Source organism: Epinephelus lanceolatus, unplaced genomic scaffold (assembly GCF_041903045.1).
Source record: "Epinephelus lanceolatus isolate andai-2023 unplaced genomic scaffold, ASM4190304v1 scaffold29, whole genome shotgun sequence".
In the NCBI taxonomy this organism is placed as follows: Eukaryota; Metazoa; Chordata; class Actinopteri; order Perciformes; family Serranidae; genus Epinephelus; species Epinephelus lanceolatus.
The window spans coordinates 51,826-76,982 of NW_027556811.1; the positions used below are offsets into that span (position 1 = coordinate 51,826).

Here is a 25,157-nt window from a genome sequence, read left to right on the forward strand (position 1 = left end):
CTGGCTCCAATAATGTCCTCTTCTTGGCGTCATGGATTTTAAAATGTATCATCATGGCAGTTGTTTAGAAGAAAAGAGAGGATTAACAAAAGGAAGGAATGAAAGAAAAAAAAGAAAATAATAATAATGATAATGTAACAATGGTGATAAACAAAAAATATGTACGTAAAAAAAAAAGAAGGAAAGGGGGGGAGAGAAAAAGAGACAAAAAAGAGAAATAAAAAACAAAACATTATTTACAAAACGTTATCACCAGAGTCAGTCTGAGCTGGGCTAATGATGGGGATCAGGAATGTGAAATGAGGCTGAATTTTGATCGGCATTGTTAACGTTCATAATATGTGTGAATTTCAAATTTCGGGATAAAAAGTGCTGGTGAATGTTGCTCTTTGTCCTTCTGTCAGAGTGACAGTCTTGGCAGGTTTGTAGGTGTAGGTCTCTATCAGTATCGCGTGATAGGGTCAGGATCAGGTGGTGCATGGTGTAGTCTGGTGGGAAAAGGTTTGTGTTGTTAGTCCTGCACGTCTAGTTGGTGTCTGTTGAATTCACAGTTATTTTTCGTGCCGTCCTCTGATGAGCTTGTTCGTCCTGGCGTTGTTCGTCCTCGGATCGACAGCTGAGTTCCTCCGTTGGCTCAGGGACCTTCCTGCAGTGGCTGGCGTGAATCCACGTTGCTCTCTCAGCGATCCTCACAGCAGTATGTGTTGTCAGGAGCACCTGGAATGGACCTCGCCAGCGTTTGGAGTGCCAGTGTTTCCTTCTTAGGTCCTTTATCACCACCCAGTCGCCAGGTTGGAAATCATGGAGTGATGTGGAAGCTGGTGGTGGAAGGGCTGATTTCACCTGCTGAGAGATTTGAGAGAGAGTGGAAGATAAGTTTTTTCAGTATTGTAACATGTCATCCTCACATAGGCCAGTGGAGGGGAGTGGCCTGGTTACAGGCTCCACTCCTAGGGATGGAGGTCTGCCAAAAAGAATTTCAAAGGGACTCATGTTCACTCTGGACCTTTTTCTCATTCTCATATGCATTAGGACAGTAGGCAGAGCTTTTGTCCATGGCAGTCCCGTTTCCTCACAACACTTAGCCAATTTTGATTTAGGGTGCCATTTTCTCGTTCGACAGCACCTCCACTGGCAGCGTGGTATGCACAATGTTGTTTGAGGTCAATGGCAAGAAAATCACTGATTTGGGTTATTGCAGAATTGACAAAGTGTGAGCCATTATCGCTGCTCAGTTTAGTTGGTATTCAAATGTTGGAATGGTCTGTCTGGTGGTGGGTGAGCGGCGTGTGTGATTGTTTTGGTTTTACCTGCATTATATGTTGCACAAACCATACATGATTGACAAAACTTCTGCGCATGAACTGAAAACCCTTTGGTGAACCAGTGTTGAGTTATGGCATCCAACATCCCCCCTTTTGACACATGGTCCAATCCATGTGTCAGTTTTGCAAAGTGAGGAAAGAAATGTTTGGGCTGGCAAGATTTTGTTATCGTGTCCCGGCCACACTGCTTCTTCCTGTGTGGCACTGCAGCGTCTCCACAACGTCTTTTCTTGTGGTGTGGCAAGGACTGTATTGCTGTAAGGGAGCTGGGAATAGAGACTGGAGTTGAAACAAACAAAGTATCAAGGATAGTGGGTTGGAGTGCAGCTCTTTTTGCAGCGGCATTGGCTCTTGCGTTTCCTAGAGAGACAGAATCTGAGTTGTTAGTATGAGCAAGGCATTTACAAACAGCAATTGAGTTTGGGAGCAAAATGGAACAAAGGTATGCGCACTGGAGAGTCATCACAGGAAACAATTACTCCTGCTGCTTTAAGAGACTCAGAGACTGGTGGTACACACACACTCTTGGCATATCCTGCAGGATTTTGTATCTAGGTGTGAGGTTAAGAGATCTAAACATTTGAAGTATTTAAAAACACAAAGAAAATACAATTACAGCTTGCATTAGTGATTTTGTAACTCACTTTTCTAAATATGGTAAAGTTGCTGCAGGTCGCTGTTTAGACTATCTACCATAAACACCATAACAATTATCGCTGTCACTTTAGATTACACCCGAAAAGAGCCTCATACTTACACAGTAAAAAACGTGTAAGGAAATAATAATTATGAATGTAAATTATATAATTTGGATTCATTTAATGCAAATTACTGGGTAAATATTGGAAAATGTGAGGTGTGGTTCATCAGGACAGAGAGTGAAAATTAGCCAAAGGTATAATGTCAGAAGCGGGACAAGAGACCGCGACTGCAGATTCCCTGCCATATGGGAAATGTCACACCTGTGATCAGTCTACACTATGATGTTAATTCAATTAAAAGTGTTTTGAATGTCTTTCAATTGTGTGCAATACTTCAAATTTAACACAACTGACATTCCATTGCACCAACTTGACATTTTACAAAAACGTTCAATGTAAGTTCTGTGAAATACATCAAAATTATATCATTTTAACTTGTAATTATTTTTTCCTTACGTGTTTTTTACTGTGTAAGTTGCAGGATACCATAACCACACAATTATTATTATAGTAACGCTCTATACTTGAGTCAAACATCAGGACAAGATAACAATCTAAAAAAATAAATGTTGATTAATAAGTTCAAGTTATTTATATAGCACATTATCATACATAGAATGTCACTCACTGTGCTTAAAAATAAAAGAAAAATGAAAAAATAAAAAGAACAGCCTAACAGTAATAATAATAATAATAATGAATAAAATAACAGGCTATAATAGATTGAGGGGAAAATAAGACTGAATGAATAGATGGTAAAAACAATAAATTAAAAATAAAGATAAAAAATAAAAATAAACCTAAAACTACGTCACAGTCATTTTATAACTAACCCCAGATAGCAAAAGACTTAATTCAACGTTGAATTTTGGTCAAATTGGTTAATTTTGGTTGAGGTTGAAAAATCTATGTTGACTCAATGTTTAATTACAGATAGCATTTCAACGTTTGAAAAAATGTTGTTGAATCAGCATTGTATAGATGCTGGTTTTTTTAATGTTGAAATGTCAACATTGAATTGACATCGTTTCAATGCATGGTGGGCTGAGATGCTGTGCTGATGCACTGAGCACAAGAAGGCTAGTAACAAGCTTTTACAAAGAGTCCAACTCTGCAGTGGAGAACAGGCACGTCTCGCTCACTGTGGCTACGGCTAAAAACATACACACCTCACTGACTGCGTCTCACATCATCACGTCGCCCCTCAGATTATCCCCATAGCTACCTTATAAAAGTCCATTCTCACTAAGACGGGAATATCCGCGCGGATTATTCTCGTTGGAAAAATATAAAAGCTGATTTCTTGGGTTCTTATGGAAGTTTGCACACCGAGGCGGAACTTTCGTGTGGTGAAAAAAAGTTTCCGCCCAGACTTTGACCCCCCGCGGAATTCGCCGGCAGAACAACACAGCTGGGCCAATAATATTGTTTGTTTATAGTCACGCAGATCGGGAGAGTCCGAAATCCAGTCAGGCAGGACAGTATGGGGGAAAGGTTGATAATTTCACAGCAGCTCCTCCTTTTTGATAATAGACAGGATGATTTTATGAACAGTGAATTAAAGAACAAGGTCTGGCAGTCCATTGTCCAGCTTGGTGGCTGCGGTGAGAGTGTAAGTGCTAAACAAAGTTGATGTTGACGCTTGTTAAACGTTAGTTTGCTGGCTCGCTGCCGCCGCTGCTGCTGCTACTCTCGTCCATGTTCATCCGCACCTGTTCGCGCAGCGCTGACTTGGAACACAACAACGCGAAATTTCGTAACGCGTCTGTACCGCGCCTGTGTGTATGGTTACTGACTGTAACAGCGCTCAAGGGTTGGATTGGATGTTCGTCCTGTGATAGGCTAGTGTCATGTCTATGTGTACTTGTACATCAAGCTAACTCATTCTACAGAAACAAGCAATAGGCTCCTGTCCTGTGAACATTGTCTCTCTCAAGGCTTGCTCACTTAATTTAATTATCCTTAAAATTATTTCAATTGCTGGAAATGTTAAATGTTTAATTTTTATTTTCAAGGCCAAATCCCGTGTATCTGGAGTCAGATGGGGAGCCAGAAACGAGCAGTGTTAAGAAAAAATTTGCCAAGCCACCTGATGTTCGTTTTCCAGGTACAGCGATGACACTGTCAGTTATGGCACTAACTGCTACACCTGTGTACATATTTCTCATGTATAATTCCACTTATTTGTTAATACAGTGCTGCCAGAATCCAGCCAGTGCCCCTCACATGCAAGCAGTGGTATGTCATTACTTATTAAAATGGCAGAGACAGAATTTTGCATGTGAGCTTTAATTTAAAAGCATTTAGTTTCTCTGTCAGTACATACAGTGCAGGCCAAAAGTTTGGACACACCTTCTCATTCAATGCGTTTTCTTTATTTTCATGACTATTTAGATTGTAGATTCTCACTGAAGGCATCAAAACTATGAATGAACACATGTGGAGTTATGTACTTAACAAAAAAAGGTGAAATAACTGAAAACATGTTTTATATTCTAGTTTCTTCAAAATAGCCACCCTTTGCTCTGATTACTGCTTTGCACACTCTTGGCATTCTCTCCATGAGCTTCAAGAGGTAGTCACCTGAAATGGTTTTCCAACAGTCTTGAAGGAGTTCCCAGAGGTGTTTAGCACTTGTTGGCCCCTTTGCCTTCACTCTGCGGTCCAGCTCACCCCAAACCATCTGGATTGGGTTCAGGTCCGGTGACTGTGGAGGCCAGGTCATCTGCCGCAGCACTCCATCACTCTCCTTCTTGGTCAAATAGCCCTTACACAGCCTGGAGGTGTGTTTGGGGTCATTGTCCTGTTGAAAAATAAATGATGGTCCAACTAAACGCAAACCGGATGGGATGGCATGTCGCTGCAGGATGCTGTGGTAGCCATGCTGGTTCAGTGTGCCTTCAATTTTGAATAAATCCCCAACAGTGTCACCAGCAAAACACCCCCACACCATCACACCTCCTCCTCCATGCTTCACAGTGGGAACCAGGCATGTGGAATCCATCCGTTCACCTTTTCTGCGTCTCACAAAGACACGGCGGTTGGAACCAAAGATCTCAAATTTGGACTCATCAGACCAAAGCACAGATTTCCACTGGTCTAATGTCCATTCCTTGTGTTTCTTGGCCCAAACAAATCTCTTCTGCTTGTTGCCTCTCCTTAGCAGTGGTTTCCTAGCGCAGCTATTTGACTATGAAGGCCTGATTGGCGCAGTCTCCTCTTAACAGTTGTTCTAGAGATGGGTCTGCTGCTAGAACTCTGTGTGGCATTCATCTGGTCTCTGATCTGAGCTGCTGTTAACTTGCCATTTCTGAGGCTGGTGACTCGGATGAACTTATCCTCAGAAGCAGAGGTGACTCTTGGTCTTCCTTTCCTGGGTCGGTCCTCATGTGTGCCAGTTTCGTTGTAGCGCTTGATGGTTTTTGCGACTCCACTTGGGGACACATTTAAAGTTTTTGCAATTTTCCGGACTGACTGACCTTCATTTCTTAAAGTAATGATGGCCACTCGTTTTTCTTTAGTTAGCTGATTGGTTCTTGCCATAATATGAATTTTAACAGTTGTCCAATAGGGCTGTCGGCTGTGTATTAACCTGACTTCTGCACAACACAACTGATGGTCCCAACCCCATTGATAAAGCAAGAAATTCCACTAATTAACCCTGATAAGGCACACCTGTGAAGTGGAAACCATTTCAGGTGACTACCTCTTGAAGCTCATGGAGAGAATGCCAAGAGTGTGCAAAGCAGTAATCAGAGCAAAGGGTGGCTATTTTGAAGAAACTAGAATATAAAACATGTTTTCAGTTATTTCACCTTTTTTTGTTAAGTACATAACTCCACATGTGTTCATTCATAGTTTTGATGCCTTCAGTGAGAATCTACAATGTAAATAGTCATGAAAATAAAGAAAACGCATTGAATGAGAAGGTGTGTCCAAACTTTTGGCCTGTACTGTACAAGCATATCAGTCATCAATCAGTCAATCAATTTTATTTATAAAGCCCAATATCACAAATCACAATTTGCCTCACAGGGCTTTACAGCATACGACATCCCTCTGTCCTTATGACCCTCACAGCTGATCAGTCATGTGATATGTGTTCAAAAGTTACAGCATCCACTAAACCTAAAACTATGTCACAGTCACTTTATAACAACATAACCCATCTAAAGTAAATTAATTCATCTATAAATGCAAAATGAAAAAGTTCAGTTTTGAGTTTCGGGCAAATCTAATATCTATTGGAAGCTGATTGTGGCAGAACAGCTAAATGCCATTTCTCCTCACTTAGTTTTAACCCTGGGGACTATCAATTGACCAGTCCCAGTAGATCTACGCTCTACCAGGTGTATACTGGGGAAACATTTCAGAAAAACATTTGGGGCCACGTCCATTTAGTGACTTACATATTAGGAGTTGAACCTTGAAATCAATTCTGAAATTAACTGGGAGTAAAGATTTAAGAATGGGTGTAATGTGATGTCTCTTTTTAGTCTTGGTTAATAGTCTAGAGGCAGCGTGTTGAATTAATTGAATCTGTCTAATGGACTTTTCGGGGAGGCCAGTTAGGAGGCCATTACAATAATCTACCCTACAGGATATGAAAGCATGAATAAGCTTTTCAACAAAATCTCTGATCTTAGCTGTTTCTGAGATGCCAGAATGCTGATTTTTTAATGCTTTTGATGTGATCAGTCATAGTCAGGTCCCCATCCAAGATGACCCAAGTTTTTTACTTGAGTCCTAGGTGTGAGTGCTTTAGATTCTAAGTAGGCACCTATTTGTGATCTATCCCCTTTGTTCCTAAAATAAAATAATCTTAGTCTTGCTCTGATTAAGTTTTAAAAAATTCTGCTGCATCCAGGTATTTACTTTTTCAAGGCAAAGACATAAGGAGTCAATAGGACTTAAATCATTTGGTGACAGTGCAAGTAAGACCTGTGTGTCATCTGCATAGCATGATATGCCACTTAAACCATCTAAGGACGGTATCAGAAAGCCCAACACAGCTTTCTAGTCGGTTGAGAAGTATTACATGATCAACCGTATCGAAAGCTGCACTACGGTCTAACATTACCTGGGGTCCGTTTCACAAAAGTAGGATTCAGACATCCAGGATAAGTAAGTAAGCCTGGCTCAACCAATCCAAAACAACAGAGTTCAGGCTTAATTGGTTCCACAAACGCCAAGCCAGGATAAGTAGACACGGATTCATCAAGCCAGGTGAAACTAATCCTGGATAAGTTGCAGCACATGGCTCCTTAAATAGACCCTGTAATTGATCACAGATTCACTGATTCACCATGGCATCACGTGCAGCATACTTCTCCCCATCGGAGCAGGACATAATTATGGAGGCCTACGAAGAGGTAAAAGAACAAATTAAAAAGAAAGGAAACACTGCCACCGCCATCAAACAAAGAGAGAAAGCATGGCAAAGTATTGCAGACCGCCTGAATGCGTATGTATTGCACAAACACACACTCACTACCCTGCTGAATCCATCACAATTACAATCCAAATAGTTAATTAACATTCCCAAAAACGTAGTTATACTCTGATTATGAAACTGCGAGTGAAATGGACTGTAGATGTGAAATTATGTAAATGCAACTACATATTTGCTCCTCAGTTATTTCATTCACTATCTATGTGTGTGTGTGTGTGTTATTTATTTTGTCTTAATTAATTTATTATTCTTAGATTAAACATGACTGGGCCCAAACGAACTTGGCAACAAGTCAAGATCAAATATAAGAACATCCTGCAGAATGGTAAGTGACCTGACAAATACTATGCACGTGCGTACATTGTACCCAGAGGGTGCCTACTCACATATTGTCTGTACTTATAGCTGTTAAAAAAAAAACCCACAAGCAAGGCACGGGTGGTGGGTGACCACCAGCTGACCTCACCCCTGCAGAGGACAGAGCCCTGGAACTTAACAGAGGCAGGCCTGTGTTAGAGGGGATCCCTGGGGGGACAGACTCAAATATAAATCCCTCCCAGGAAGATGCCTCCCTCTTCATTAAAGGTACATTCTTCCATCTTTACATGGGACATAACCAACCATTCATATTGAATCCATTTGGACTATCTGACTCTGTTTTACCTTGCAGTATCTGGAAACACCATCTCACTGTTGGAGCCTCCAACAGTGGCGTCACCAATACCAGAGGATGATGATCCAGTGAGTCCTCCATCAAAGTCATACTGTGTAGCCTGGCATGTCTCATCTGCTTGCTTTAATATGAATCCCTTTTAAATGTGATAGGGTGAAGGCACCAGTGGAGCAGCAGGAGCAGCAGATGAAGTCGATGAGGAGACTGTGTCTCTTGATTCAAGAAGGTTTGAGGTATCATGTCAAATGAAAGTACTCATTCAGTCTACAATGGTGAGAAGTCATCATCATCTGGAGCCCACACAAAATGTCATTTCTGTAACAGGACCCAGATGCTCTACAGGATGAAAGCCAGCCTTGCAACATAGTGAGTATTTATGGAAGTACATTCCCATCATGCAAAATTCCTGCTGTGCTGATTATTATGTGTTTACAGAACTCACAAGCTATCAGACAGCTGTATGCCACACATCTGAAACGGCAAATACAACTGGCCGATATGGACATTGAATACAAAAGAAGACAGATGGCAGACCTCTCCGTGGAGTCCGAAATTAAAAGGAGGAAACTGAGGAAACTGAACCTTGAAATAAAAAAACTTGAGCGGGAGGTGAGTTTCACCTTCAGTGTACACTGTATGCTGACTGTAACACAGACAATCTATTAATTATTATTCTCCTTTCCTCACCCAGCTTCAAGAAGAAGAATCTTAAATAAAAGATCAAAAGACCTTCTGTGGTGTTTGCTTGTTTAATTTGTGCACAGTTAGGTGGGATTGCAGATTGTATTCCACAGTCTGACATAATGCCTAGTGTCATCTCTATGGTAGCCCCAAGTGCTTTGATTGGTTAGAAGTCACACACCAAAGACTGGCTGTATTAAGACAAAAAGAAATGCACATAATGTACCTGAAATGCTATTTCCCAGATATCAAAACACTTTATGGCAGAAGTTGAGCAGTGTGAAGGTCAAACAGGGAGCATTTTAATCAATTATCTATTCTTTAAGGCAATAGGTATCCTGATAATTAGATAACCATTTGTAGCTTGTGAGAGTGCAAAGGTGTTCCTCATTAAATCTAGCGATCCAATAGCCTATATGAAGGCCCAAAATGGTGTGTTCCTTCCTGCTCAAACAATGGCGTGTCCATTCCTGCAAGAGGTTGTGGATGGAGAAGCTCTTGTGCTCAGGAGAGCCTTCAGGCGGGAGAGGGTCTTCAGGGACAGGGCGAACCCATTGGCCTTCCCTGATGACCACCTACACGAAAGATATAGGTTTTCTGCAGATGGCATCCGATATCTGTGCAGACTGCTGGGTCCCAGGATCCAACACCACACAGCACGGAGCCATGCGCTGAGTGTTGAGCAAATAGTGTGTGTGGCCTTGCGCTTCTTTGCAAGTGGGGGCTTCCTGTACTCAGTGGGGGATGCTGAAAACCTGGCCAAGGCCACAATTTGCCGTGTGGTGCGTAGTGTCTGTCTAGCCCTCAAATCACTATCAGGTGTCTTCATCTCCTTCCCTGGACACAGAAGACTCAGTGACATCAAAGAGGATTTTTATAGGATTGCAGGTAAGAGTACTGTAAGTACAAATTACAGGACAAGTGTTAAGTCATAGTAGGATACTTATTACTTTGTGTTGCAGGTTTCCCCAATGTCATTGGTGCACTTGACTGCACCCATATCAGAATAAAATCCCCCTCAGGTGCCCATGAGGGAGATTTTGTGAACAGGAAATCCTTTCACAGCATTAATGTTCAGGTGAACATGACTTTATGACATTAATGAACATTGTACATTGCTTGTGATGTGCATTGAATGGTTTAATAGTCTACATCTTATAATTTCAGATGGTCTGCAATGCTGACTACCTGATCAGCAATGTTGTGGCAAAGTGGCCTGGCTCAGTCCATGACTCACGAATCTTTCGGTCCTCTGCAGTCTATTGGCGCCTGTCACAAGGTGAGCCACATGACCTCAATTAATAACCACTTTTAAAATCAAGGCTATGTCAAGAATGTCCCTCTATTGATAAGGCTGTGATGATGACATTTTGTATTCACAGGTGAATTCTCTGGTGTGCTGCTGGGGGACAGAGGCTATGCCTGCGAGCCTTTTTGCCTCACACCCTACGCAGACCCTCAGGAAGCACAGCGGGCATATAACAATGCCAATGCCAGGACAAGGGCTCGGATCGAGATGACCTTTGGCCTCCTGAAGGCACGCTTCCAGTGTCTGCACCATCTGAGACAGAGCATGCGATATTACTGTGGCCTGTGCTGTCCTCCACAATGTGGCCTGCCTGAGGAAGGAGAGGGGCCCCAGAGTGCCATCAGATGTGGACCGGGACAATCCGGCCATCTTCCCGGATGACGACAGTGGTCGGCTGATCAGGGACCAATACGTTTTGAATTATTTCAGTTAAAATGCATTCTGCACATTTAAGTTGAATATGGCCTGCAATAGCAGAGGAATTTGTGTTATTTTATATTAATTTGGCTTATTGTGCTGTGTACTGTGCGTATACAGGCCTGACATTTGTTCATTTGTTAAGTATGGATTTGTCCTGCATTTATTCCAGTGTGCAGACATGCAGGGTGTTTTATATACAGACCTTTGAGAATGTGTATTTATTCTTGTGATGAATAATATGCTTTGATTCAGTGCTTTCTATCTTGTAGAGCACTGTGTGACGTCACTTTTGAAAGGAACTGATGGATTACTTGCTTTGATTTATCCTATTCAATAAAGGAACATCATGTCATCATGTTACTGTATGGTGTGTATTTTTTTAATCATTTATTTACAGTGTATATATATATATATATACATATATATATATATATATATGAGAGAGATAGTCTAACTAAATTTTCTACTAAAATCATTTATCTAAAATGACTGCAATTAATGATCACAAATGTTTAAATAATGACAGTGGGTCTCGTTGAATGTGATAAGAATGTGTAGTGTGAAGTGGAATAAATATTAGTTTCCATTTGTGGTAGCTGCTGACTGAGATAAGGGATGAGATTAAATAAATCCTGGAACTTAGCCTGGTCTGGAGCAGGCTAGCTCCACAGAATAAATCTCCATGGTAACTTATGTCAAAACATATCCCACTTCCCCCTATCCTGGTTTTGTGAAACTGGATCAAGGATAAGTTGATCCAGGATAACCAAGATATCCTGGCTTAATCCCTTATCCTGGTTTTGTGAAACAGGCCCCAGGACAGTTGTTTTACCTGAGTCTGTATTCAGGCAGATGTCATTTAACACCTTTACAAGTGCAGTCTCAGTTGAGTTGGAGTTGGTCATAGATGCTATTTGTATTTAAATAGTTATTGACTTGGTTGAACACAACTTTCTCAATAACTTTGCCTATAAAGGGGAGGTTTGAGATTGGCCTGTAGTTGTTGAGCACAGAGGGATCAAGGTTTCTTTCTTTAGGAGGGGTTTGATAACTGCAGTCTTAAGAGAGGCTGGAAAATGCCTGAAAGAAGAGAGCCACTCACAATCTTTAGAAGCTCAAATGCCACACAACCAAAGATGCTTTTAAAGATGCTTGTGGGGAAGGTGTCAGGACAGCAAGTAGATGAGCTGAGCTGCATCACAGTTTTTTTCAAGAGTTTTGCTATCAGTGGCAGTAAATTCAGATAAAGAGGCTATTTGTATTTGATGATTTAACCAAGACATTACATAACAGGGTGGAGCTAATGCTTTTTCTAATATTTTCAGTCTTGTTATGGAAGAAGGAAGCAAACTCATTGCATTTATCAGGTGACATAAAGTCTTGAGGTAGATGTACTGGGGGATTTGTTAACTTATCAACAGTGGCAAACAGTGCACGGGAGTTGTTAATGTTCTTGTTAATGATGTTAGAGAAATTAGATTGTCTAGCCTTTCTTAACTCATAGTTATAAGCTTGGAGTTTGTCTTTGAAAATATCATTGTCAACCTGAAGCTTGTTTTTTCCCCATTTACGCTCAGCTTTCCTACATTCTCTCTTCTGAGTCGCTACAGCTGTGGTATACCTCCATGGTGCTTTACATTTACTGGGACTTTTTTTAAGCTTGGTAGGTGCTACAGAGTCAAATACCCTGAGAATATTGGAGTTAAACAGACTTAGATGGTCCTCCACGCCCTGAGTTGTTATGCATGGTGTAATAGACATGGCTTCCGTAAAAAGACTGCAGGTATTCTCATTAATATACCTCTTAGGGACAGTTTTAGATTGAGTTTGGCTAATTGGAGAGACCAGGCCATCAAAGAATACACAAAAATGATCAGATAGTACTAAGTCTATAACATTAACTGAAGAAATACAGAGACCCTCACTGATAACTAGATCCAGAGTGTGACCTTTGATATGAGTGGAGTTGCTAACATGTTGTACCAGATCAAACATGTCAAACAAAGCAGTGAGCTCTTGATGAAGCAGAAATCGGTGTCTGCAGCTGGGCCTGGGGGCTCCCGACCTTGCCTTCAACTCTTTAGGTTGGACTCGCCTTCTACTCAAATAAGTATCTTAGAATCAGATGGCTGGTGCTGAGGAAATCACTGGAGACACGTGGAATCAGGTGCAACCGTGTTTAATGTGTTCACAAGCAACAACACACACAACTCATGAGTCAAGCTCTGGAACAAGACTGAAGTTTCACTCTCTGTGCGCTCCCTTTTATGCTGATGAAGATTCTGCTGAATCTCCACCTTTTTCCCTTAATCCTGCCCACTTGAGCCTGAACACAATGGTGGCATGTTTTTGCCTTTGGTTGAGTCCGATCTTAATGGTGTATTCTTTTAGAGTCACCTGGGTATGAGTCATACTGGTGTCCAAGGCCAAGCCCATATCAGCCTGGGCTGGAATGCCCCAAACTTTCCCACCATTGTGTTTGAGCCACGTCTCACGCTATTTTTTAAAAACACTGAGTACACATTAACCCTGAGTACACATTAACCCTGAATACACATTAACCCTGAATACACATTAACCCTGAGTACACATTAACCCCGAGTACACATTAACCCTAAGTACACATTAACCCTGAGTACACATTAACCCCGAGTACACATTAACCCCGAGTACACGTTAACCCTGAGTACACATAAACCCCGAGTACACATTAACCCTGAGTACACATTAAACTCAAAAACACTGAGAACTCTAGGTACTTTCCACTTTGGTTCCCACGTGCTTGCATGCAGTGTATGACCAAATGTGTGTGTGAGTACAATATGTGAATACATGACACGTGTAAACGAGTATATTAACCTCAACAGGCATTTCAAACTTAATCACCTTATGCCAGTGTATATCTACTGATTTATTACTTCAATCACTCTTTGTAGTTAAAGCTCGTTACACTACACTCTTTAGAAGAGATGTCTGTGGGATTGTCAATGTGAATATTAAAATCACCAGTTATGATAAAAGAATCAAAATCTGTAAGGATGATTGATCAGTGATCAATAATGGAAAAAGACAGACCAATCAGATTTCCAGTGAAGCACAGAGTTGCAGAATACCACAAGCACACAGTAATCACTAGTTTCCCCTCTAAACTTGAGTCAAACATCAGGACAAGATAACAATCTAAAAAATCATTGAAGATTTGTTTGATTGATCAATAAAAGTAATGAAAAAAATGGTGACGATCAGAATTAGGTGACAGTTTCATAACTGGTAGAAACTTTGTTCTAGTAGTAATCCTCTTCTCCTCCACCAAACCCAGCTTGAACTATTTCTTTGATCCTCTCAGTCTCCTGGGGTGGGGCAGCTGGCAGAATTGCTTTCAGACCATTCTCTATTTCTGCCATCCTGTCATCTGTCTTCCTCTCAAACTCCTTCTTGTTCTTGAGGACCAGCATAAGGATGCCCTCCTGAGCTGCTGTGCAGGACTGTTGCAGCTTCAAACGCTCTTGAAGGAATTCTGGCTTCTCCTTATCCATGGCCATGAGCTTGCCCAGGCTGCTCACTCTGTCCATCAGGTACTTGTTGGACACTTCAGTGTAGGTCTCTGAGATCATGTGGACCAGACTGGCAACATTGGAGGCTTGGAAGGCCTGGTTGTACAGCATGTCTTTGACAAATAGTTTATTGTTGTAACTGAGTTCCTTTGTATCATCAGCTGTTGAGACAAAATCTTTCAGTGTCTTGCTGAGGCTGCATTTGATGATGTTAGAGATCATCTGGAAGAAGCGCACCATCTTCTCCCACTGCTCTTTGACTCTGCCCATGGCATCGAGACCCTTGACCAGCATCTTGATGGTGGTTTCAAAGTCAATCTCCTTGATCTTACAGCTCTGCATTTCAACCAAGATCTCAGTCAGCTCCTTCTGATTCTGCTCCATTCTCTCCACAGACTTCTCATAGGCCTCCCGTGTTACCTTGAGTTGTTCTCGGCTCTGCTCAATTTTGAAACGAGCGTTATCTGCTGCTCTCTGACTGGCAGACTGATCTCCTGTTTCGCTCTGTGCTTTGCTCATCATTGGTGATGTAGGAGAAAGAGCTGGAGAGCCCAGTACTTTTTTGCTTTTGGTGTCAAAGATGCGGGATTCTTCATCCAGTTTCTTCAGTTTCTTGATGAGCTCTGTTTCTTTCTTGTCACCCCAGTTTTCACCAGGTTTATATGTGGCCAGTTCTTCACAGATGTTAATACCCAGCTCACAAAGGTTCAGAGCATCATTCTGAAGTTTGCTCCCTTTCATCTTCTTTAAGGCCCCAGAGATTCTTTTGAATTGAGCTTGAGACCAGTTTGTCTTTGTGGATTGTGCTTTCTGATCATACAGGTCCTGCCAGGCTATTTTCCCTTCCTTCAAATACTGTGTAAGAGTTCCTACAATGGAAAGAATCTCTGCAGACTTACAGCCGACTGAGAGCACATCTACGTTTTCATTTTGCAGATTGTTTTCATGGAATGTGTCTATGAGTGTTTCTGCTGAATCGTAGATTGTTTTTCCTGGAGAACTTACCATGTTAGCGACTCCATTAACCAATGTTGTCACTGCCTTTGAAAGTCCTTCAACCACATCCATTCCAATCATTTCCCATCCGGAGGGAAGAGAGTCCATTGCTTTCTTGTAGCTATCTTGTGCTTCATTTATTTCCTTTTCCATGGCCTCCATTGCTTTCTTGGACCATTCTTTAAGCTCAGTGGCGGTCTTCTCCCGTATTTCATTTTCCTTAATCTTCATCTTCACCTTCTCCAGCTCTTCTCCATGAAAGCGTTCAGCATTGACACAGGCTGCCAACAGTTCCTGGATTAAGTTGATGACATCTGTGTACTTCTTTTCAACACTGCCTGACAGTGTCACACATTCATCTGCAATGGTGCGAATGTTTTCCAGCTGATTTGGCAGGAGCTTGTCAATAACTTCATCAGGTGCATTGAAAAGGAGCTTGACTGCTACCTTCATGTAATCAGGAACTGTGGCTGTGTGAAGGCGGATCTGATCCATATTCTTGTGGGCCTCATTGAATGCATGCCAGCCTGAGTTACAGATTTGCATGAGGCAGGCCCTGAACGAGTCTGGGTATTGTATGTACTTGTAGCCCTTCTCTGGGGGGTTCTTGTTGATGGAGAAGTCATCAGATGAGGAGATGAAGACGAGCTCCCCCATGATGGCGATGGAGAGGGGGGCAGGAGTCAGGTACTCTTCCCAGTTTGCATTAGGCTGCATCAGCATCTTGGTGGTCTCTCGCATATCTGCTGCAGTGGTGAGACCCTGAGTGGCCTTAGCAATTTCCATGGTGTGTGCTGTTCAACGAAGCAGATAAAGAAGATGTCATGCAAGTGCTTTGACAAAATACAAACAAATGCAAAATACAATTTATATTACTAATACAAGCCAGGGGGGATCTGTCCATCAAGATCAGGAGGATGGACACACCAGAACTCGTCGATATTATACTTGTGGTTAGCCCATCAATGAGGTACCGATATCATGACATGAAGTTGCAGGCAACAAATGAATTTAATTTGGTGGGAAATGTCTTGGATCACAGCCAATGAGAACCTCCTGAACGAAGTTGGTGTTCTAATCCAATAGATTCCAAGCCAACTGGCTTTGGGAAGACAGAAATTTCTAAAATATGACTTAGACTTACAACTAAATTCATGTAATGACTAAAACTAAATTGAAAATAGCTGCCAAAGTTAACACTGGTAGCTGCCTGCCTCACCACATGATAATTATCAGCATGCAAGTACATACTGTTCTGATGATGTGTGGAAGTTTGCTCATTTTCTTCACTAGTCGGAGCTGACAAGAAACTTCAAGTGAAGTGGTAACAGCAGTTTAGAGAAAAGAAAAGAAAACCAAACACTAAAGGCTCAGGTGTAGTCAATAGTAACGCGGTAAAGGTGAAAAAAAAGTTGCTAGTGCACGACGTGTTCCCTGGCATATTACCGCAAGGTACCGCAACAAGATCCCTGTGGAGCTCAATGTGCGCCTTGCTGCGCGGTCTCAATTTTTGGGAGGTTCGTGGCCGCACAACACAATTTTTGTCAACAGGCGGCAAGCACTCGCCGCTAGCTGCTCACCACCGCCCGACTGTACCTAGACCTTAAGATGCTGCTGGATATGGAAGTAGGACAGCTATAGTGCTAGCTCCAGTGCTGTCCTTTCTCCATTAGACTCAGGGGAAGAGGATAGCAAAGTTTGGCTTGACGCCATTATTTAAATTAATAAAAATAAATAAATTAATAAATCCTTGGAATGTGTGGTTTTACAGGCTAAATGTTTTCTTCACGACTAAAAAATGCAAAAACGACATCCTTCTCTGTCTTTTCTAAGGTTGCCTTTAGATCTGTCCATAGTTAGAAATAACAAGAAGATGAACAAAGATAGACTCAAGATAGTCATGTTTCCTGCAGTCTTGAGGAGATGACTGCTCTTGTGTGACTATGTGTGTCTCTGAATCGAGCCCTGGGCTGTGAAGGCAGAAATGGTGCCATGGTGGAGTCTTTCATGATACACCTTCATTTCCTGAAGCTTGTGATGTAGCCTAAATGTCCTTTGCCTGCACTATGATCTGTTGACCCAACAGCCTGATTGTCACTTTGCTTTTACTTTATATTACTACAAATGACCCAAAGGGTTTTTTGCCATTACTGAACTGTTGTATCATGTCTGCTCATATCTAAGAGAAAAGCGCTAAGTAATTTGCCATGGAATTATCTCGGAGAGACTGTTTCTGCTCATTTGGTTCTATCCACCTACCATGCACCGGATGAATGCAGTCAAAGCTACATAAGATACGACAGCAGTTTTTTCACAGGAAAATAAATATGATCTGGTATTAGTAGCAGCCAGTATTCATTTTGTTGTCTAATTTTTTTTTAGTATATTTTTTGGGGCTTTTTATGCCTTTAATCAGATAGGACAGTATAGAATGACAGGAAGCGAGTGAGATGGAGAGATGGGGTGGGATCCAGAAAGGACCACAGGGCGGGACTCGAACCCAAACCCAGGTCGCCGGTGTATGGTGCAGGTGCCCCAGCCAGTTGTGCCACGGCCAGGGCCGTCGTCTAAAATTTTAACGAAAAGTATTCGTCTACACTTTTTCCCATGATGATAATGAGCTGAAAATAAGTTTGATATCCACCTTATTTTTCACGGAAACACGGAGGCAAAACAGAACGCAGCCAGCTTCCGTTTTTTTGTGCGACACTTCTGGTCCAGCACTCTTACCACTGTGTAAATGGGAATCGCCTTGTTGTTTACCTTGCTGAGTTTAGCTGTATATATATATATATATACAAATATCACATTTTTCACGTCACTATATCACCGTTTAGACTAATCTGATGTTTGTAGAGTCTATAAACACAATGATTGAACAAACATTAGTATTTTCTCTGTGTAATTAATAACATGGTTATCGTAGATTAGCTGGGCTAACCGTTAGCTGTTAGCCGTTAGTGGTGTCTGTAATAACTCAATAACTCAAACGGCCCTTGAAAAAAAAAAAAAAATTCCAGTGGATGTCTTAGTTACAACATGATTGAGCTAACTGGAGTAGTTTCATGTCGTATCCGACAACGGGAGGCTTTTAACGGATGACGTCCTGATGTTAGCTTTGCTGCTAGTGTTAACGTTAGCTGTCCCTGTCAGCTGCAGCCACTGATGCTTTCTAGACATCGTGATTTCCCAAAACTGAATAAATACCACACATAGCAACACAAAACTGCTTTGCTAGCTCAATGATGTTCTAACAGCTGGATGGTTGATGCGTACATGCTGATTCAGGTGCTATCAGAGCCGATCCGCGCATCACTATGGCTTAATGATCAACTCAGTCAATTAAAACAACCCGTCCTGTGTTAGGAGTGTATGTCGCTGACAGAAAGAAAGAAAAGGGAAAAAAGATAGAAAAGCAGCGTACACCTCACATATTTATTTCTCACAGGTGCGCACACGTGTGGCTGGCATGCAGAAGCACCGTCTGTGTGTCTGTGTGTCGAGGGTGCGAGCCGCAGCTTCAGCTGCTCAGGTAGAGAGGCTGTGTAGCCCGCTGTGTTTTTTCACTGATTCGGTTCTGCAGGTTCTCTGCTGGTACACTGGAGACGGGGATCAAGCAGTTTGTCTCACTCGGGATAGATTGTGCTTTTTTGGTTCATAGTTTATGACTGACGTGCGATTTATTCGCGTTTAGAGGGAATAAATTTCCGTTATAACGGAAACGTGGGCACAGTTATCTAACGTTATACAAAATACACAGACTAACTAACTAACTAACTAACTAACTGATTGACTAACATAAACAATTGAAAACTGAAAAAAAAATTAGCTTGCACCGTTAGCTCCGGTAAGGGAAAGCATGAAGGAAAGTGGCTGACCGGAAGTCACGCACAAAAAAACGGAAGTTGATCACTATTTATTTCCGTGTGTGAAAATAAGTTTGATATAGATCTTAGTGACTAAAAACTAAACTGGACGTTATGTTTTGTTTTCATTGATCCATTTTATGGACTAAATTGCTCGTGATAAATTACTGGACAAAAAAAACACACTTTATTGTATTAGACATGTATGTGGCTTTTCTCAAGCAAGTTTGGTGTATCGAGCTGCATCTGATAGAATATTTACATCATCCAAATGGCTTCAACACTTGATAATTAAAACATGTGACTTTAATATCAATTCCTTATGCCAGTATTAGCCTAAATGAAATGAAGGAACATATATAAAGGACATATATAACAACTAAAAGTTCTTGTAACACTAGTTGGGGTGAGACATGTTCGCCAATAATACACAAATAATATGTGCATGTATTACTGATCATTAATGTGTTTATTTAGCATCATTACAAATGTGTATATGTATTCAACAATTTCTTATCTTACTGAAAATTGAATTTATTTATTATTTCTTGGTAAATCCTTAATAAGCAATTAGTGGGTCTTGATCTGAAGTTACTGATATCTAGATCAGAACTGCCTCGTAATACATTGTTTTGTCTCTAAGGAATGTAGAAGCTCTCTACTAACCCAGAGGCTACACCGGGTGCATGATTTCAGCCTTGCTGACGCGGAGCATTTGCTGCCAGAATAACACTCTACTATAAACAATTGAATTACGTGTCCGCACTCGGCGTAGCCTCGGGATTAGACCCAATAACTTAATACCATGACCAACTAGTTGTGATTTACAAAGAATAAATCATTAGTTCAGTGAGAGTAAGAAATTGAGCAAATACATGTGTGATGATACTTAATACAGACCTTATTAACCACTAATACACAGTCCCTCCAGAAAAATGCAATTATGCGATCGCATAATTCAACACAAAATCAGCCAAAGTCCGCATATTCATGCGGGGGCCGCATTTTTTAAAAAACGCTGCACTTTTGCCGCATAAATCGCCGATTTCCGCACAAAATGTGCAAAACAGAGGGGCTTGCATGATTTCATAATCCCCACATTTTCGTTGCAAGAGTGGTTTTCCCTGTGAATGCTCTCTGTAATTTACAAACAGCTGTTGTGTCTGTCAGAGGCTCGCTGTGATGAGACAGAGCGCGCACTAGGCAGAGTTGGTGTGATGTTTCTTCTCTCTCACTCCTGTGGGGAGGAGGGAAGAAACCTTCCAGTGAAATAACTCTCAATCTAAAAGAGCTGGTTATGATTTTAGGCATGAATGAGGGATTCGGTCTCCGAGTAGCTGCGCTCCCGTCACCTCTGATAACGAGACAAGACGGGGAGACTGAGAGCGCAGTGTTTTGTAGGTTTGAGCCATGTGTTTATTAAGCAGTCCTTCCAGAAAAATGTGGTGTTTTTTGTGATTGTTGCGGGCAAAAATCCTTGATTTTGCGGCACATTTTCTTAAAAAATGCAATGGAATATGCGGGATATTTATGCAAATTTATGCAATGAAATTACGGGAACTTGCAAACAACTTAAATATTCCCTGCACTTTCTGTGATGTAATATGCGTGCTTATCATAGGAAGTAATTAGAAATGACTCTTTACATTAAAGTAGTAGCCTAGTGACAACAGGGTGTTGGGGGAATCACTTTTTTTTCTCTTTTTCATCAAACCGCAGTTTTTGCAAGTTCCTGCAATTTCATCACATAAAATTGCATAAATATCCCATATATTCCATTGCATTTTTTAAGAAAATGTGCCGCAAAATCAAGGATTTTTGCCCGCAACAATCACAAAAAAACACCGCATTTTTCTGGAAGGACTGAATGTTATGTATTAGTAACTACTATGTTTCACCAAAAAGTAAAACTAAAGAAGACAGAAATGACTAAAATATGACTTTTCATGTAATTCATGTAATGACTGAAACTAAGTTGACAATAGCTGCCAAAATTAACACTGAGCATATGATAATTATTGTCACTTACAGTGTGAAGTGAGAGAGGGTTCTCTTCAGCTGATGTGTTCTGATCGTCTGACGAGGAGCAGTGGAGAGAGGAGGTGCTGAGAGGCATTTTTAAAGGCAAAGAACAGGAAGTGAAACAGTGAACATCAGTCTCAGTGTGTGATAACGTCTCTCAACCAATCAGAAAGAAGCTCCTGACACTTTTTCGTTCCACTGGGCATACATCCCATAATAACCTTTAAGCACACTGTAAGCTGAGCAGCCTTGTGCTCCTCCTCTTGGCGTGTTGAGGCTCCACACTGTGACATCAGAGAGCCAGAGAGGAGGGAGCTGCAGGAGCTCCTCTGTTTATTTGATTGATTGTTTATTGAAAATGAATCATTCACAAAACATCAACACACAAACCACAACGAACACGTCTCAACCTACAATGCACATTTAACATTTAACATAAAGACAGTGAAAACAAATAAAGCAAATTCATAGTTCTGCACTCTTTCTCTCGGGGTCCTCGGATATTTTCATCTTTCATATGCTGTGAGGAGACTTTGCATGTTTATTCCCATTAGTGTCAAAGCACTGAGCTGATCGTCCATAAGAGTCTTTTTAAAAACAGAAAAAGGGCCTTTGTCTTCCTCCATTTGGATGTGTGTGTGCACCAGTATCAGGTTGTTCAGTCAGATCACAGTTAGAGCCGGATCTACTAAAGGTTTGCAAGTATAAAAACGTGTTCAGACTCATTGCACGCGCAAAAAAATGTACAAACTGATGTGCTAAAAGTGCGCACTAAGGGTTGCGTCTTTCAAAGGTGCAAAATAGCGCGTCTGCTTTCAGTTAGTACGTTTGCAGCAATATGGGGCGTTTACACGCAATTGTGTGTACTGGGAGGAAAACATGTAAATATATTAATTTAGCACACGGAAAGTGATTTATCAAACCTGAAAGCAGTTTTGTTCATAGAAACTGTGTATATATTTAACACGTGTCAAAGGGAGGTGCAAACGGTTTGTATGTGTAATTGCGCACACATGGCTGCTGTTGGGAATAGAATCATTTTATGTGTTTTACTATAAGTTGTGTTTCACTATATAAGTTTTAGATGTGTGAACAATGAGAATACTGAGATGATTTCAGCTGATCTGAATGTGTTTGCTTTGCAGAAGTGGAGAAGTACAGGAGAGGAAGAGACATGAAGTCTGAGGAGCACATACCGCAATGCTTAGATAATTAGTTTCATATATGGTAAAAAGAATAGAAAGTGATATACAGATAGTAAGGTACAGCACGTGTAGGGAGTTGTGTTGTTCTCTTGTCTTTCAAAACAGGAACCACGCCCCCACCGCCAGCGGGAAGGAGTCAGATTAACAGGAGGCAGGGGCGTGGTGTGGTGAAGGAGGAAGTGGAACTGCCAATGAGAAGAGGACAACGCCTTGCGTGCACAATGACACTCTGTTACGCTCAAATATACTGGGTCAGGGAAGGACAGGAGGTCAGACTTCGTGAACTGACACACCTTTGTTGTTCGTCAGGGACGTGAAGTTGAGACCCAGAGCTCTGTAATTTTATTCCTTTACTGCTTAATAAACTACATTAACTGAGACCGAATATCTTCTCCTATTGCTTCATTAAAGAACACGCAGGACTGAGCTCACACATAGCACATTAGAGAGTAGGATGAGACTCTTAGTCCACCACTGCGGTTATTGTTGCAAGAAGACATCAAAACGATGAAAGAAGACGCAGAGAATGCATTTTTCACCCTCGTGTGAACATTTTTGGTATGAATGAGGAAACAATCATTAACACTGGAACCGCCACGACGGTCTGACACACTGTTTGGGTTTTTATAATGCAAATAATTCTGTTTAGATAAAACCTACAAGCTTCTCTTCCGATGTCTTTTCCTCAAAATGTGCGTGAATGTTTTCTGAAGCCTTTAAGTTACAAAGATGAAACACACTAAACTGAGCATTTATAACTCAGACCGCGGCCGCAGTTACACACACCACTGCTGAAAATTATACATTTTGATACAAACAGGTGGCTATACATATTGCAAAACTCTGTAAAAGTACACCAAAGCATACATTTTAATTTCCAAATATTTATTTGAAAACAAAACCATTCATACAGTCAATAAAAAAACATTCTGTTAATAATAAAAAACAAATGTAATCTCAACAGTGACCGCACCAGCCGGCAGGACTGCGGCTGAACTGCTTCCAATGTTCATTCATTCATTCATTCAATTGCGTTTTCAATGTGTGTGTGTGTGTGTGTGTGTTAGTATGTCAGAGAGGAGGAGTATCAATAAAAAAAAAAAAGTTTCCACTAATTATTTCGGTGTTTATTTCTTTTATTCTTTTATTAAAATGCGTAATATAGCCAACAATATTATAGACCAAAAGTTAATCTAATTTATTATTGTAGAATGTATTTAGCAAATCACCACTTTCAACTGGAGACACAGCGCAGCAGCAAAATTATAAAAAGCCGACAAATAGTGTTAATTAATTGTCACGAGACATTGGAGAGGTTGTCAGTCCTATTCTATAGTCTGTAATATTTTATTTTATCATAGCTTCTTGTAAATGACTCAAAAATGCATTTTGTGTGCTTCTGAGCACACGGGAAGCATAAACAATGAAGTTACATATGACGGTCGTGGCGCTTGGAGGGGCACTGTGATCCTGGCGGTCCTAGTGATATAGCGTTTGTGAGACAGTCAGGTTTCTTTGCTGTAGCTCATTTCAGTGTTTATTGGCCTCATCTACCAACACCTCTAATTCCATAGGGTCAAATTTCACTTTGCGCTTTCTCTCCAAACTCGCCGTGCTGCAAACCATAAAACACGCAAAACCCTCATTTAAATAGGGTGTCTCCAACATGTTTGCACCTCTTGTCATTTACGCAGTCACTCTTAGTAAATCACATGCAAACCGTGGTTCAGCCCCCTAACCCGAAAAATTCTAGATTGCGCAGGCAAATTAGTACAGGCTAATTGGGATCTTAGTAGATCTGGCCCATGGTGTCCTTTAACACAACATTTTCTCTTGTGAGAGTTAGTGAGGTGGGTTTAGGTTGACAGCCAGTCCTGCAGAGTGTGTGCAGTGGAACAACAGATGATCAGTAGTTTCAGTTTGACAGAAGACACAGTTCTTATGATCAATACCTAATCTCATTCTCAGCAGCTCACTGGATGGATAGACATTATTCATAATTATGGAATAAACTTCATTTGTCTCGGGGCTTAAATATATAAGTTACGACATATTATATATTTGATAATGTCTGATTTAAGAAGAGAGCTGGATAATGGAGTTTCTATTCTTCAGGTGATTACGTATGACTTTATTTGAATTTTCCTCAGCCGGAAAATCAAGACCATTAAAATGGAGTGCAGGTGGATTTATCACACCTGAGTGTGTTTCTATGTTTTGGGCTAACATTCTGACTGACTCAGGGATCGCTCTGATAAGTTCATCAAATTGATCACGTGTTCAAGTTGTGTTGTGTTTCGAGCTAAAGTTCTCATAAGATCGCCAACATCCCTGGTCATTGATTAGACGGGTCACTGACCAGATACTTTCATCCATCCAGTGCTGTAAGTAGCCATTGCACATATCTGTTGTTCCAGATTGGGGTTTGATGAGGAGTAAAATCGTGTGTGTACATGAGTTTCCAACATAACAACATCTGTTTGGTTGGAAGTGTTTCAACCTGAAAATCATATTTAAATGCTGTGTTAAAATTAAAGTGGCTAAAATCTTTCCTGCTGAACAAAAACTGTATTTGGTGTTGTCTCCCCAGAGGTTTGTTCAAAGAAATGCTTGGTATAGAGTTTTGTCTTAAGTATGTTCTTCCAAAGATAGCCAGTCCTGGCTGGGGCGGCTGTGGCTCAGAGGTGGAGCGGCTCATCCACCAATTGAAAGATCATCAGTTCGATCCCCGGCTCCTCCAGTCTGCCTGCTGAAGTGACCTTGCGCAAGATACTGAACCCCAAATTCCATCAGTGTGTTACTGTGTTAAAAACCACCTGGCACGTTGTATGGTAGCCTTTGCCACCAGTGTATGAATGTGTGTGAATGGGTGAATGTGACTCATAGTGTAAAAAGCACTTTGAGTGGTTGGATGACTAGAAAGGTGCTATACAAATGCAGGTCCATTTACCAA

General features: G+C 41.1%; 1 protein-coding gene across 1 annotated transcript; it reads right to left on the minus strand.

Annotated features, from left to right (window-relative positions):
- Positions 1-12,724: 12,724 nt before the first annotated feature.
- LOC144458249 (uncharacterized) lies at positions 12,725-21,131 on the minus strand. The gene is made up of 2 exons (XM_078166039.1): positions 21,007-21,131; positions 12,725-15,905 (listed from the first exon to the last, which is right to left on the minus strand). Exon 2 carries the CDS (start codon positions 15,895-15,897, stop codon positions 13,846-13,848), a length of 2,052 nt encoding a protein of 683 aa, XP_078022165.1. The 5' UTR covers positions 15,898-15,905; positions 21,007-21,131; the 3' UTR covers positions 12,725-13,845.
- Positions 21,132-25,157: the final 4,026 nt, after the last annotated feature.

Excerpts from the sequence above, each read along its gene's own strand:
- LOC144458249 (XM_078166039.1), bottom strand. The coding sequence starts at position 15,897 with ATGGAAATTGCTAAGGCCACTCAGGGTCTCACCACTGCAGCAGATATG.